Source organism: Leptopilina heterotoma, unplaced genomic scaffold (assembly GCF_015476425.1).
Source record: "Leptopilina heterotoma isolate Lh14 unplaced genomic scaffold, ASM1547642v1 Lhet_31, whole genome shotgun sequence".
NCBI lineage: Eukaryota > Metazoa > Arthropoda > Insecta > Hymenoptera > Figitidae > Leptopilina > Leptopilina heterotoma.
The window spans coordinates 803892-820143 of record NW_025111011.1 but is presented as its reverse complement, the minus strand read 5'-3'; the positions used below and the strand labels follow the sequence as shown (position 1 = coordinate 820143).

General features: G+C 24.7%; 1 protein-coding gene across 1 annotated transcript in view; it reads right to left on the bottom strand.

The window, feature by feature from the left end:
- LOC122504694 (lachesin-like) overlaps positions 1-16252 on the bottom strand; it is a 280358-nt gene that overhangs the window by 64244 nt on the left and 199862 nt on the right. Inside the window, exon 4 of the mRNA XM_043615904.1 lies at positions 2977-3057. Within this exon, the coding sequence (XP_043471839.1) occupies positions 2977-3031 (55 nt within the window). The 5' untranslated portion in view covers positions 3032-3057. The remainder of the gene's footprint in view (positions 1-2976; positions 3058-16252) is intronic.

Sequence of the window (16252 nt, the reverse complement as noted above, 5' to 3'; positions counted from 1 at the left end):
AAATTGATTATTTTAATCTTTTTTGGTGTTAATTTAATCTGCAACACTTTTTAATACATCACGATTTACTGTGTTGGTAATTTTTTAGTATTCTGATTTCAGTAGTAAATGACAATTTTATTCAGACAATAGAGAATAAATTATTTAAATTTTGAATTGAGTGGAGAATCTGGTTTTTAGGGAGACAAAACTTAGGTATTTTAAAATTGTGGAATAAAGAAATAAGTGATAATTTTGATTCAGTAGTTAGGGTCAATTTTTGTCAGACAGATTAAAATTGATTTATTCGATTTCAACTTCTGCAGAGAAAGTTAGTATTTGAATCTTTCGATTTGAGTAGATACAATATTTTTAGTCAGTCAGAATCCTTAATTATTTTCTAGTTTTACTGTCGAAGGTAAAAAAACAAATTATTTAGAAGTTAAAATATTTATTTTACTTTGGTTTCAGTCAATTTAATTTTAAAAAATAGTTTTAGTTAGACAGTAGAGAAAAAATGGGCTTTAAGTTTAAATATAACTCGAAAAACATATATTTTGGTTTCAGTAAAGTCACTTTCAACCGAAAAAAATTAATACTATTTTTTTGTTACTAGAAAAAGTATTTTTTAGTCAGACATATACTTATTAAAATTGTGCTATTTCCAGTAGTTAAAGCTAGTTTTAGTCAGTCATAAGTACACAGAAAAAACTTGGACTCATTTTTGTTGCAACTCAAAATGAGTCCATGTTAAATGACATAGAACGTGGCGCCATCTGCCCTACTCATTTCACAGGCACACAAAAAAAAAAGTTGTCTGTTCATTGAACCAGACCTACATGTCTTATAGTATTTTAACCCCCTGAATACGAATATGAAGTCAGAATTGCTCCATCACCCTCTGTTTTTTTTTAAATCGAAAAAACTACCCTTAAGTCTAAAATTCAAGAACTAAATTTAAAAAAATGAAATAACCGCGGTTTTCTTCTGAGTAGAAGAATATATTTATGCGTATTTTTCTTTCAACAACTTAGAAATAATGTCAAAATTGCTCCATCACCCCCTGTGTTTTTTGAATCGAAGAATCTACCCTTAAATCAAAAATTCAAGAACTAAATTTAAAAAAAATGAAATAACATTATTTCTGAGTTGTTGAAAGAAGAAAACGCATAAATATATTCTTCTACTCAGAAGTTAACCGCGGTTATTTAATTTTTTTAAATTTAGTTCTTGAATTTTTGATTTAAGGGTAGTTTCTTCGATTTAAAAAAAACAGGGGGTGATGGAGCAATTTTGAAATTATTTCTGAGTTGTTGAAAGAAGAAAACGCATAAATATATTCTTCTACTCAGAAGTTAACCGCGGTTATTTAATTTTTTTAAATTTAGTTCTTGAATTTTTGATTTAAGGGTAGTTGCTTCGATTTAAAAAAAACAGGGGGTGATGGAGCAATTTTGAAATTATTTCTGAGTTGTTGAAAGAAGAAAACGCATAAATATATTTTTCTACTCCGAAGGAAACCGCGGTTATTTCATTTTTTTTAATTTAGTTCTTGAATTTTAGACTTAAGGGTAGTTATCTCGATTTTAAAAAAAACAGTGGGTGATGGAGCAATTCTGATTCATATTCGTATTCAGGGGGCCAAAATACTATAAGACATGTAGGTCTGGTTTAATGAACAGACAACTTTTTTTTTGTGTGCCTGTGTTTTTGTTGCAGCTCATAATGAGTCACTTTTCCGACTCATTTTGAGTTCAGTTTTTTTCTGTGTAGTAAGCTGTCTTGTTATCAAACTTTCTTATACATTTCCACTATTTTTTCATAGTGGAAAGAGATATTTTAAGTCAGACAATTTATTTAAAAATTGTAATATATTTTTCGGTACAAGTAACAAAATAGTAAGAAAATAGTAGTAACAAAACAGTAGTGGTAAAAAATAGTAGTAGTAACAAAATAGTGATAGTAAGAAAATAGTATAAGTAACTAAATAGTAGTAGTAAGAAAATAGTAGAAGTAACAAAATAGTATTAGTAATAAAATAGCAGTAGTAGTAACAAAGTGTTAATATTAAAAGAAGTAGTAGTCGCAACAAACTATAGTAGTAGCAAAAAAGTGCTAGTAAGAAAATAGTAGAAGTAAGAAAATAGTAGTAATAATAAAATAGTAGGAGTAACAAAGTATTAATATTAAAAGAAGTAGTAGTCGCAACAAACTGGTAGTGGCAAGAAAATAGTAGAAGTAACAAAATAGTAGTAGTAATAAAATAGTAGAAGTAACAAAATAGTAGTAATAATAAAATAGTAGAAGTAACAAAATAGTAGTAGTAAGAAAATTGTCGAAGTAACAAAATATGTATTATTAGTAATAAAATAGTAGTAGTAACAAAGTATTAATAGTAAAAAAGTAGTAGTCGCAACAAACTAGTAGTATCAAGAAAATAGTAAAAGTAACAAAATAGTAGTAGTAATAAAATAGTAGAAGTAACAAAATAGTAGTAGTAATAAAATAGTAAAAGTAATAAAATAGTAAAAGTAACAAAATGGTAGTGGTAATAATAAAATAGTAGTAGTAATAAAATAGTAGAAGTAACAAAATAGTGGTAGTAATAAAATAGTAGAAGTAACAAAATATTAGTAAGAAAACAGTGGAAGTAACAAAATATTATTAGTAATAAAATAGTAGTAGTTATAAAATAGTAGAAGTAACAAAATAGTGGTAGTAATAAAATAGTAGAAGTAACAAAATAGTATTAGTAATAAAATAGTAGTAGTAACAAAGTAGCGACAGAATTAAAATAGTTTTAGTAAGAAAATAGTTTTTATTTTTAGAAGAAAAGTTGTTGCCTACTATTCATGAAATAAATATAAACATGTATCTATTTCGCATATTAGATTATTTCCTGACAGTAACATATGTATCGATAAAACAAGAAATCGAAAGTAAAGAAAAAACAAGGGAGGAAGAGAAACTGGTTGTTATGCAGAAAAGAAGACTCACATAGGCAAAGTTGTAGTATCGCTGCAAGAAGTGCTACAAGTTTATGCGCTGCCATGAGACTTTGAAACTCCAGTCAGCAATCTGAAAAACAAAAAATCGTATTTAAGTAGCAAGCTGGCGGTAGAATTTTGCGTCTCTGCTTTTGCAATCTGTTCGCGCGGTGCTTCATTTCAAATCGAGTTAATTAGGAATTTTATTCCCCCCATCCCCCCTCCCTCCCTCTCTCCCCACCACTATGCCACGGTGCGCTGTGGAAAGTATAACTACGCCACACTGCTTACGGATTATACACGTTGGAAAACGGTCGCGCAGATATTAGTACTAAACGATGTCTGAATGCCAGGAATGGACGGTATTCTCCCGGCATCGTATTTCAAATGGGTTCTTAAGGAAGATTAATTCTTTTATAAGCCTTGGAAAATTCGAAATCCTGCAAGATTTGTCTTACCATTTTCAAAGCTTGTTTCTTTATTTCTTTTCTTTTTTTTCACCCTAAAGAGAGAAGGAGAGAGGACCTTTTTATCAAATTTTTATTTTCGATGTTAGTCGATTATTTTTTGGATTCAGATGTTTCGTTTGTAAATTATGATCTGGTGGTAGTTAACAATGGAAATAATTTATTTCATTCTGATAATTGATTATTAATTGTCTATTTACAAATAGATATTTACTTGAACAGAATTGACACAAGAATTTTATTTTATTTGTCCCTGACTTTTTCCTGATTTCTAGACAGTTTTTTCACCTTTTTTCCCTGACCCTAAAGAATATTTTATTTTACTTTAAAAATAATTGTATAAACATCAATAGTTGTTTATACAAATGTTTACTAGTTTGTTTTCAGTAGTTAAAGTCAATTTTAGTCAGACAGAGAAAAAATTGTTTTTTATTTTGGTTTGAGTAGAAAAAATGAGTTTTAGGCGTACAAAACTTTGGAATTTGTAATTTTTTCCCTTCAGTAGAAAAATAAAGTTAGTTTCCGAAGGATAGAACTTGACAATTTTGTAGTATTTTGATTTCAGTAGTGAAAATCAATTTTTGTCAGACGATACAAAATACATTTTTTTTATTTTGAATTGAGTAGAGAATCTATCTGGGTTTTAGATAGACAAATCTTAGGTATTTTAAAATTGAGGAACAAAAAAATAAGCTATAATTTCAATTCAATAGTCAAATTAAATTTTAGTCAGACAAAAAGAAATTAAAAGAAAAAAAATGAAATTAAAATGAAACTTTTTTTGGCTTTAGTAGAAAAAGTTAGCTTCAAAGATGGATAAAAAAAATTATATTATTAAGGATTCAGTAGTTAAGGTCAGTTATGGTCAGACACAACTTTATAACTTCAGTAGTTCAAATCATTTTTAGTCAGACATTAGTAGAGTAAGTAATTCTAGGTAGATTAAGAATTTGCAAAATGCTATAATATTATTAAAATTCTAATACTATTTTGAGCGAAGTAGAAAAATCGTTTTTTAGTCAGACAAAATCATACATCATTCAGAAATATCTTGAAATATTTGAATGTTTTGATTTAAGTAGATACAATATTTATATTTAGACTGAATCTTAATTTTTTTTCACTTTTTCTGTGGAACATAGAAATTCAGACAAATAGTAATTAAAAATGTTTATTTCACTCTGGATTTCGTTGTTTCAATTTTATAAAATTTACAAGTAGTAAACATCATTTTCAGTCAGACATAAGTTGTAACGTTTATTATATTTTGATACTAGTAAATTTAAATTTAAAAACATTTTGTTCAAGAAAAAAAGAATAGTTTTTGTTAGACAGAACAAGAAAAGTTAGGAATATTTTGTTTTTAGTAGTAAGAGGCAGTTTTAGTAAGACTTTAATGGTGTTTAAAATTTTATTTCGTTTTTAAGTAATGAAATTTCAACAATTTGAAAATTTTTCAATTAAATATGTATTCAACAATTCAACTGGTTTAAATAAATTGTTAATAAATAATTTCTAAAGAATAACTACTTCAAAATTTTTAACTATTTATTAAAATTTAAATTTTATAGAACTTTAATTTAAAATCTTTTGAAGTTTTCATCTTCCATTTTGTTATTTTTGTAACTTTTTTATAATTTCAAATCTGAAATAATTTAATTCTTGCACAGTTTTATTAATATTTTTGAAAATAGTTGAAATGTTTAGAAGAATTTTGATGCGATTTTTTTAAAATAATTAAAATTCTTTCTTTCGAATTCTTTTATTATTTTAAACTTTTATTATGAAAATAATTGTATTGATAATAATTCAATTCTCTTAGAGAATTATTTTAAAATTTATCAAAAATAATTGAATTCTTATAATTAATTTTGTAAAACTTTTTTAAAATAATTAAAAATTCCACTGTATATAGAATTTCATTAAAATAATTATATTAAAAATAAATGAATTCATCTAAAGAATTTATTAAATTTTTTTCGATAAATTTTATAATATATTGAATTCCTGCGAAGACTTATTATTCATGAAAATAATTGACTTCTTTGCAATATTTTTTCGATAAATTTAATTAAAATTGTATTAAAAATAATAATATTCTTATGTAGAATTTTATTTAAAATAATTGAATTTACGAGAAGAATTTTTCTATTTATGAAAATAATCGAATTCGTGTGAAGATTTTTATTAAAATTTTTTTAAAATAATTTAATTGTTTTGAAGAATTTTATTAAAGTTTTTGAAAATTAACTATAGTAATTAGAATGTTCTTTCATTGTTTCATTCTTTCACTTTTTTTTCCCTCAAACTCTGAAGTTGTCTTTTGTTTATACTTTTGTTTTTTGTTATCTTTAGACAGATTGTATATTATATTATTATGTTATAATTATTTTTATTTTATAATTAATTCGAAATTGAAATCGTCAGAATTTTTTTCACTTCTTTTCATTAAAAGACTAAAATTTTGTTAAATGCTATGTTTTCTCAAATTGAAATTATGCAGATTTTTGTTCTTTACTTCTAAGGAAAATTAAAAAATTGTTAAAAACTGTGATTGAGAAATAGAAAATTTATTTATTTTGCATTATTTTTCTATATGATTCACAATTTCCTTAACAAAATTATTTTTTTGTTTTAGAAAAAGAAGAAAAATATTTGCAAAATTCCTATTTTTAATATTATTTTTGGAACAGGATTTTCTACAGAAATTAAGACATTCAAAAATTTTAAATTCAAAACTTTTTTAAGTTAAACAACTTATAAAAGTATTGTTATAAAACATAAAAGATATCGATTGCTCCGAGTCAGAAGATTCGGAGTGATCGATCTCTTCATGTTTTCTATTAATTAAAGATCACCGAGAGATAATATCATTATTTTATATTCTAAGAATATTGTTACTGTAACTTTATTAAAATTATTTTCATCATTTTAATTCAATTATTATTTTCTAGAATTTTAAATTATTTTTTATGAAAATAATTAAATTACTTAAAAAAAATTTTATTATTTATGAAAATAATTGAATCACTTATAAAAATTTTATTATATTTATGAAGATAATCGAATTCCTGTGAAATTTTTATTTATGATAATAATTAAATGTTTGCATACAATTTTATGAAATTTTTTTTTAAATAATTGAATTCTTTTTTTTTCTTTTTTTTGGAAATTTGATTAAAATAGTAGATATTGGAAATCATTGAAATTAGAAGATTTTTTGAAAATAATTAAAATTAGGACAAGAATTTTTTCGATATTTATGAAAATAATTGAACAAATAAGAATTTTGTTATTTATAAAAATAATCGGGATTTTTACGAGAATTTTTTTTCAAATTTTGAACACAGTTGAATTTTATAAGAAGAATTTTATTTTTTTTTAAAATAATTGAATTTCTGCAATTATTTGTAATTTCTCCAAAATTGAATTTTTTTAGTGTTTTCAAAAAAAATGTAAATTAGAAAAATTTTTTAATTCTATTAGTTTTAAAATTGCTAATTTTATTTAAAAAAAAAGGCAGCGAGAAGTTTTCTAATTGTTGATCGTAATATATATTGATAATAATAATTTATTAGTAAGTAAATGAATTTTTTAATTTCCCTGACCTATGGCAACCTTGTTGAATCAAATAACTTTTACTTATTTAAATAAATTAAAAATCTAATGAATTTTATTTCAAGTAATAATTTTAGTATTTGAATCAATTGTCGTGACTTAAAAATTTATTCTAATATTAATTAATATTAGTTAAGTGATAAATTATTTTATGCAAATATAATAAATGTGTATTTCTTCCAAGTCTCTTATAGAATTAGAATATGCATAAATAATAAATGATAAACTTTGTATTTTTTCTACTTGAGGAAATTTGAAAAAAATAGTGTAGATGGAAAAATGAAATATGACATTTTCGAGTTGAGTGAACAAAAAAAGAATCTTGTACGTCGATCAGATTTTTTTCTCTCCCTCTTCAGATTCGTAAGTGTTGAGAAAAAGGCGATGGAAAAATGAAGTTCCGGTGTTGATCGTATAATTCGGCAATTTTTCAGTGACCATCGGCAATGGATTTTTCTCGATGGAAAATGGAATTGGCGTATCAAAGTGAGTTCGTCATAGGTGCTTTGCGGTACGTGCCTCAGTCACCCGTCACTGATTTCGCGGAGTATATGATATATATATATATATATATATATATATATATATATATGTATATATATATATATAGTAGTCACTTTTTCGAGAATGCCATAAGTTATGAGTTTCAAGCTCCATGAATGTATGCATGGAATATAGAAAACTTGATGCTTTTTTATATGCATTGAAAGGAAAACCTGATAAGGAATGCAACGGCTCTTGGTTTTACAAAGTCCGGGCAAGTACCCAATCATTTAATCGCTACCGTTCCGTGACGTTATTCTATTGTTCGATGCGTCAACGGGGAGAAGGGTTTTTGCTGCGCGCATCGTGCTTTTTATCAAAAAACGTTCTCCTGAATTCTTTATAGTGCCCGATTAAATTCTAGCTTTTACCCGTTCTCTCCCTCTCTCCTCACACTCTCTCTCTCTCTCTCTCTCTCTCTCTCTCTCTCTCTCTCTCTAGATAAATACCATTCAACAACATCGATATCCCAAAAATTTACCTATCTGTAAAATACCGTACAATATTTGATTGAATTTTCAATTTAACTATACTATGCTTTCATATTATTTTTTCTACTTGAAATTTTTCTGTAGATTGATTTAATTATCGTGTTTTGTTTGTTATTCTTATGTTCTTGATTATTTCATACGGAAAAAATGCTGTAAAATTTCAAGATATTAGGGAAATTTTTTAGTTGTTTTACTGTTATTTTAGAGAACTATAGTTTGTATAAATAGTTTGTGAAAATAATTATGGCTGAGGGTTTTTTTTATTCTCCTATTATACTAAATGATGGTTGTAAGAAAAAAAGTGGCTATTTATTTGCAGCTTAAACGAAGGGTAAAAAAAATGTTTTGAAAGCGGTCTTGTCTTCATTGTTTGAAAATAATTTCTCAGTGGCAATGTATTCAAATGTCTCTCTCATAACAAAGAATATTGTTTCATTTAAACTTTCGACGTTTTTCCTCCTTCGCTTTTATTTCTTGCGATTCTCTTTACTTTTCTTGATTTCTCTCTCTCTCTTTCTTACTCTCTTTTACTCTTTCTTACTCTGTTTCTCACTCTTTCACTCTCTTTCTCTCTCTTACTCTTTCTTACTCTTTCTTACTCTGTTTTACTCTCTCTTACTTTCTTTCACTCTCTCGCTCTCTCTCTCTCTTGCTCTCTTTCACACTCTCTCTCTCTCTCTATCTTTCCTTCTCGCACGTAAATGCCAACAATTTTCCTGTCGCTTACGTCGTTAATATTTAATTGCATCATTCATTAAAATTGAGAGTACGCGCCTCTTAAGCTCCATTAAATAGTACAACTCTCTCTTTCTCTCTCTTTGTATTTCTCTCATTCTCATTCGCTCTCCTTACCTCTCTCTGTTACAGATAATAATGCGTATCGTTTTAATCAAAACGAAAAATATTTACCAATTTCTCCTTCAGAATTTTGATTATAAAGTAGCAAAAAAAAGAATTTTTAATTGGTAAAAATTAAATTAGGAAAAATATTTTCTAATTTGAATTAGTGACTGACATTTCTGTTTTGAATTTGTAACTTTTACTAATAAATTAGAAATTACTATTTATTAGCAAAATTTATTAATTCGAAAGCAAAGTCAGTTACTAATTCAAATTAGTAAATTTATAAAAAACTTACAGAATTTCCCTGACTTTTTCCTGATTTCCAGACTATTTCCTGACTGATTTTGACTGTTTCCCTGACCCTAAAGAATATTCTGACTCACTCTAGGAATTATTAGATACTCAAAAAACTGTTCTATTACATTCAATTACGAATATTTTAATTGTAAAATTATTCCAAAACACCAATAAATTCTTAAAAAAAAAAATTTAATCACTATTATTCCACAGGATAATTCCTGAAAAGATTTTTTTTGAAAGATTTTCAAAAATTTCAAATTTAGAACTTCATGAAATTCAACAACTTTTAAGAATATTTATTATAAAACATGAAGATATCGATTGCTCCGAGTCGAAGACTCGGAGTGATTGGTATCTTCATGTTTTATAATAATTTAAATTTCCATAAAATTTTTCAAAAAAAAAAAAATCAAATTATTTACAAAAATTTTAATAAAATCCTTCCCAAGAATTAATTATTTTTACAAGTAATAAAATTTTGCACATGAATTCAATTATAAAAAAAATTGTAATAATATTCGTTCTAAGAATTCAATTATTTTAATAAAAAATAAATAAAATTTTTTCTTAGGATTCTAATTATTTTTAATACAATTTTCAATAAATTCCTCGAAAAATGTAATTATTTTCAAAAATTTTTTACAAGAATTCAATTACATTTCACAAAAAATGAACTTCTTCGCTAAAATTCAAATATTTTCAAAATCTACTATTTTAATAAAATTTCTTAAATGAATTCAATTATTTAAAAAAATGTAATAGAATGCGTTGCAAGAATTCAATTATTTTCATAAATAATACAATGCATTATAGGATTTCAATTATTTAAAAAAAATTTAATAAAAATTCGTTATACAAGAATTTATCTATTTTCATAAATAATAAAATTCTTCACATGACGCTATTATTAAAAAAAATCAAATAAAAATTCTTTAAAAGAATTCAATTATTATTGTAAATAATCGGATCGAAGAACCGACGCTTGTAAACGCACAGAACATTGCGAAGCGTCGGTTCTTCGATCCGAGCCCTCGATTGTAAGTAAATTCTTCGAAAAATATTATTATTTTTAAAAATATTCAAAATTCAATTATTTTTGAAAATTCATGCTATAATGCTTTTAATATTCAGTTATTATGTAAAATTTTAACTGTAATTCATTTTTAAATCAATTTTTATTAGACAATTCTACGAGAATACAATTTTTAAATACAAAAATAAATAATTTATTAAATAAATGAATGTTTTTTAAAATTGAATCCTCATAAATAATTTTATCAACAAATTTTTAAATTATTGAATTCTTTCAACGAATTTCAATAAAATTTTCAAGAATAATTACATTTTTCGAGGAATTCGATTAAAAAATTATATTAAAAATAATTGAAATTGTATGATGAGTTTTATTATTTAAGAAAATAATTTAATCTAGGTAAAAATTTTTATTATTTATGAAAATAATTGAATGTTTGCTTTAAATTTTATTAGCACTTTTTTTTAAATAATTGAAATCTTATGAAAAATTTTATTATAAAATAATAGATATTGAAAATACAATTGAATTGAGGAAAATTTTTGAAAATAATTGAATTTTAGAGAAGAATTTTATTATTTCTAAAGATAATTGAAATTTTGACCTGTCATTTTAACAAATTTTTGAACATAATTGAATTTCTGCGAAGAATTTTATTACTTTTGAAAATAATTTGAATTTCTGCAATCATTTGTAACTTCTTCTAAATTTAATTTTTTTTTAGTACTTAAATAAAAATCCCTGACTTTTTTCTGATTCCCCTGACCTCTGTGACAATCCTGGAAATGTTAAAATATATTTTTTAAAAAGTTGCAGAATTTCCATGGAAACTTTATGGAAATTCCATGGAATTTTCAGGGGGTATTTCCATGAAATTTTTCGACGTGGAAAAGTTAAAGAGTTTTAAGCTATATATAGGTAAATTTTTGTTTATTTAAATTATTAAAATGAATCAGAACTCTATTTCGAAAGCAATTTTTAATATTCAACTTTATAAAATTGTCCTGAGTTTTGTTCGTTGTTTTTTCTTTGAGAGATATTTTATATACGATACTCTCGGGTCATTTCTGCCACAAAGCAAACGACTGATTGAATTTGAAGGAAACAATATTTTCGCTCAACTGGGCATACGGGAACTTAAACTGCGTTCGATTGCCATGTACCTGTCATTGACAGCTTTCGTGTAATTATATACGGTCAGGTTATAATCATAATTTAATCGCTGTACAATATTTCTCATCAAACGCAGGCACACTTACTGTAATATAAGATGATAGACAATCATAGGCATAATTTACTAGTTAAACAATATTTGTTGATTTATATAATATAAGTTTTTTAATGTCTATAGTGAATTTAAAATCAATAATATTTTTCTTACTATTTTGGATTAATTTTTATTCTTTTTTTCTTTATTATATTCTAATGTATATTCTATTTTGCTATATTTCTTTCTATTTAAGTGATTTTTAACCTTAATGTCAGAAAGTACTCTCGAAATTTGAATATATATATATATATAAAAAGTTATTAACTAATTAAATTTTTTTTTTAATTTTTCAAAGCATATTATAATTTTTAATACTAAAATTTGTTAGAAAAAACATTGTCCACCCATAAACAATAAAAATTTAGATGAATTGAAATTTCATCGGTCCTGCCCTTAAGCAAGTTCTAGTAAGGGAAATACTTGTTAAATTTTTAACCATTTTTAAGTAGTTAAAACAAGTTTTAGTCAGCCATAAGTAGCAAACCCTACTTCTGTCAGATTATATTTGTAGAAAATGTATTTTCTGTTCAGATAAATACTTGTTGAATTCTTAACCATTTCTTAAGTAGTTGAAGCAAGTTTTAGTCAGCCATAATCCTTAACAAAAAAGATCTTATAATCTAAAGAAAATTACAAAAGAAATAAACCACATTTAAGTCATATTTAGTCAAATTTAATCATATTTAAGTTAAATCATATTGAAGTCAGATTTTATTAGTAGAAAAAGTATTTTCTAGTCAGACAAATACTTGTTGAATTTAAATTGTTTTTAAAGTAGATAAATCAAGTTTTAGTCAGCAATAAGCAGTAAACCCTATTTTAGTCAGATTCGCTTACAAATTTGTAATATTTTTTGTCAGTGAAAAAAGTAATTTTTAGTCAGACAATATTTAAAAAAATTTTTTTTTTTCGTTATAAGTAATTAACTAGTACTGGTAATTTAGAGCACCTTTTTTCTTTGATTGTGAATGTTACACCAAGGAAAAATTTTATTTAAACCAAATATAATTTATTTGATTTAAATAAAGGTATATTTGTTATAGAGCCTACTGAATAATTTTTTTTTAAATAGAAGTTTTTTTTGACACGAATAAAAATTTGATTCCAATGAACCTAAAACCAAATAATATATTTTTATTTCAACCCAATAAAATGTGGAAATAATTAATTGATTTTCGGAAGTAATGCGGTTTAAATTCGAAATGAGACATCAGAGTTGTGTTGTGATTACAGTGTTCCTAAAATAGAAAAGCTTTTGGTCAGGAGAATGGATAAGTTTCTAATGTGGAAACACTGAGAGACGCTAAGGTGGTTTAGGTCAATTTCTTGGTTGGGTACTTTTGATTTTGTGTCGGGGATTTGAGTCCAGTTCACAGTACATATATATTATATGAGTGAAGTGTATATTTATATGTATAGGTATAAACTTATAAAGTAGATATGTATATCTATATTTATAAACATGTATGGACAACTATAATATAGAAAGCGAAAAGCAGATACTTTGTATGCGCAGTGGTGAGCTGTAACATGTTTCCTCTATCAGGAGGCCATCATCCCACCAATGTTGGCGAAATGGACCGCTCGAGTCATCCCCCTCGAGAATATTTCATAATACTCTCGACTCACCGTTGGCGCATATCCTCTTAACTGGTATACTACATCGCCTTTCGAGTGTGCGTATATAACGGCACTTAATTGTTAATCGTGTACTATAAAAAGAGGGGGATTTCCCTTTCTTTTCTTTTCATACCAACTCTCGCCTTTTTATATATTTATGAAAAAAAATTTATATCCTCTAAAAATCTGATTTAGTTAAAAATAACTCATTGTTAGTAAACATGAATTTTTGCTACAGGAATTAGTAAAAAAAACCAGCAACAATTAGAAAGGAATTAGTAATTATTAGTAAATAAATATTACTGTCTAAATATGAATTAGAAAAATTTTACCAACAACTTCGAGAATTTTACTAATTGTAAATCATTTATTTTTTACAATAAATAAAATTTTAGTTCACTAAATTTTTTTATAACTATAAAACATGATGAACTATGAACATGAAGAAAGATCTTTGTTTATTTAACAAAAGCTTTAGAATAGTTATAAAGTTAATAAATTGAAATTAAAAAAAAAATTTTTTTGGTTTATTTCACGTAAACGATTTTGTTTTTTGACAGAGTACTTGCCCAATGTCAAATAAATAATTTTTAAACAAATAAACCCCAAAAAAACGAAAAATAAAAAAAAATTTTTAACAACATGTAAAAATACATTTAACTTTTCGCCCCAGGGTGCGTTTTTGGCTTTAACAACAAATATAAAAAATCTGACTAAAGATATTTAGCAAATACCTTGAGGTATCTCTTCGGGGGTCCCAAATAAGAACCTAAAAAAATCGCGATGAGAATAAATTTAAAAAAATAATATACTTAAAAGTTGATATTTTCTTTTACGAAAAAATTTTCAAAAGTACGGTGATAAAAAAATTTAAATATGGACACCACAAAAATGAACAGAATGTCACATAACTCCGGACATTTATTTAGGATGATAACACCCTTCTATAATTAAAATTGCAATGCTCTAACTATTTCCGTTCGAAAGATAATGAATTTTAACTGTTTTCACAGTTCAACCTTTCACCCCAGTCTCCTCTAATCTAAAATTTTAACTGAAATTAATTTTTAAATCAATTTTTATTAGAAAAGTCTACAAGAATTTAACTATTTAAATGCAAAAGTAAATAATTTATTGAATAATTGAACATTTCTGAAAATACAATTCTCATAAAGAATTTTAGTAAAAAATTTTTAAATAATTAAATTCTTTTTGTCGAATTTTATTAAAACTTGCATGAACATAATTACTATTTTCAAGGAATTCAATTATAATTGTATGAAAAATCATTAAAACGCTGCGATGAGTTTTATGAGAATTTTCAAATTCATTCGTTCACAATTCAATTTTACAAAATTTCAATTATTCGGAAATTCTGCAATTAAATATAATATATTTTTCAATATATTATATTGAAAAATAAAAATTTGAAATAATTTCAATAAAAATTCTATTAAACTTTTAAAATGAATTAATTCTACAGAATTTTTTGTCAAAAATATGAAAAACTAAGAATTTTAATGATTTTAGTTTGAAATTTTTTCAAAATTTAATTGTTCCTAAAAATCCACGTTATAATGCTTTTAATATTTAATTATAATCTAAAATTTTAACTGAAATTCATTATTAAAACCATTTTTATTAGTAATTTCTACGAGAATTCAATTATTTAAATACAAAAATAAATAATTTATTAACTTCATGTTTCTTGAAATTAAATTCTCATAAAAAATGTTATCAACAATTTTTTTAAATCATTAAATTCTTTGGACGAATTTTAATAAAATTTTTAACAATAATTACATTTTTCGAGGAATTCGATTAAAATTGCTTAAAAAATAATTGAAATTGTGCAATGAGGTTTATTATTTTTGAAAATAATTGAATTTCTAAAAGAATTTTATTAATTATAAAAATAATTGAATTCCTGTAAAAAATTTATTATTTATGAAAAGAATTGAATTATTGCGAAGAAATTTATAAAAAAAGTTTGTAAATAATTGAATTCCTGTAAAACTTTTTATTATTTATGAAAATAATTGAATGTTTGCGTAGAATTTTATTCAAATTTTTTTTAATAATAGAATTTCTTTTGGAAAATTTTATTGAAATAGTAGATATTGAAAATTATTGAATTTTAGAAAACTTTTGAAAATAATTGAAATGTTGACAAGAATTTGATTAAAATTTTGTAAAATAATTGAATATCAGAGAAGAATTTTATTATTTATAAAGAGAATTGAAATTTTGACGAGAATTTTTTTAAATTTTTGAACACAATTGAATTTAGTAAATATGTTACTAAGTCAGTTAGCAAGTTAGTAACTAATTTACTAACTTACTATTCTCCCTGGAGAAGCTGAATTCGTTGAATTTTTACAAATCGTTGACTTTGGTGTTTTATTTAAACAGTAAAATTTCATTCATAGTTAAAAATAATACCAAAATAGATTATTTTAATCCTTTCTGGTGTTAATTTAATCCTAGAGAGATTAGACTGTTGCAGATTATTTTAATCCATTCTCGTGTTATTTTAACACTTTACGTTTTACTGTGAATTCAACTAAATTAAAGTTTACCACTAATGTCTGACTAAAATCTGCTTTAACTACTTAGGAAGTATTGAAAGATTCAACAAGTATTTGTCTGACTAGAAAATACTTGTTCTACTAATACAATCCGACTAAAATAGATTTTGCTATTTATGGCTGAATAAAACTTACACTGAGAAAAATAGAGTTTGAAAAACTGGGAGTCAATATTGAAAAAACAGGACTCAGTCCAGTAAAAGTACATTAATTAATTTCCATCAAGCATCTTAGGGTGTTGCGTATAGTGTATAGAGGGCCTTAGTTCCAAATGTCACTGTAAAGAGCATTGAAACACAGGCGAAGATTATAAGGCGCGCTGCAGTGTGCATAGTAGAGAAACTGGACTCAGTCTCCTACACTGAGAAAAGAAATTATTTGATTCAAACAAATTTTGTTTAAATCAAACTTAAAATATCTTTGCTATACATTGAAACATATTTAAGTTTAATTCAAACATATTTTCTGGTTCAGTTTAAGAGATTATATATTGAAATCAAACATAAATTGTGA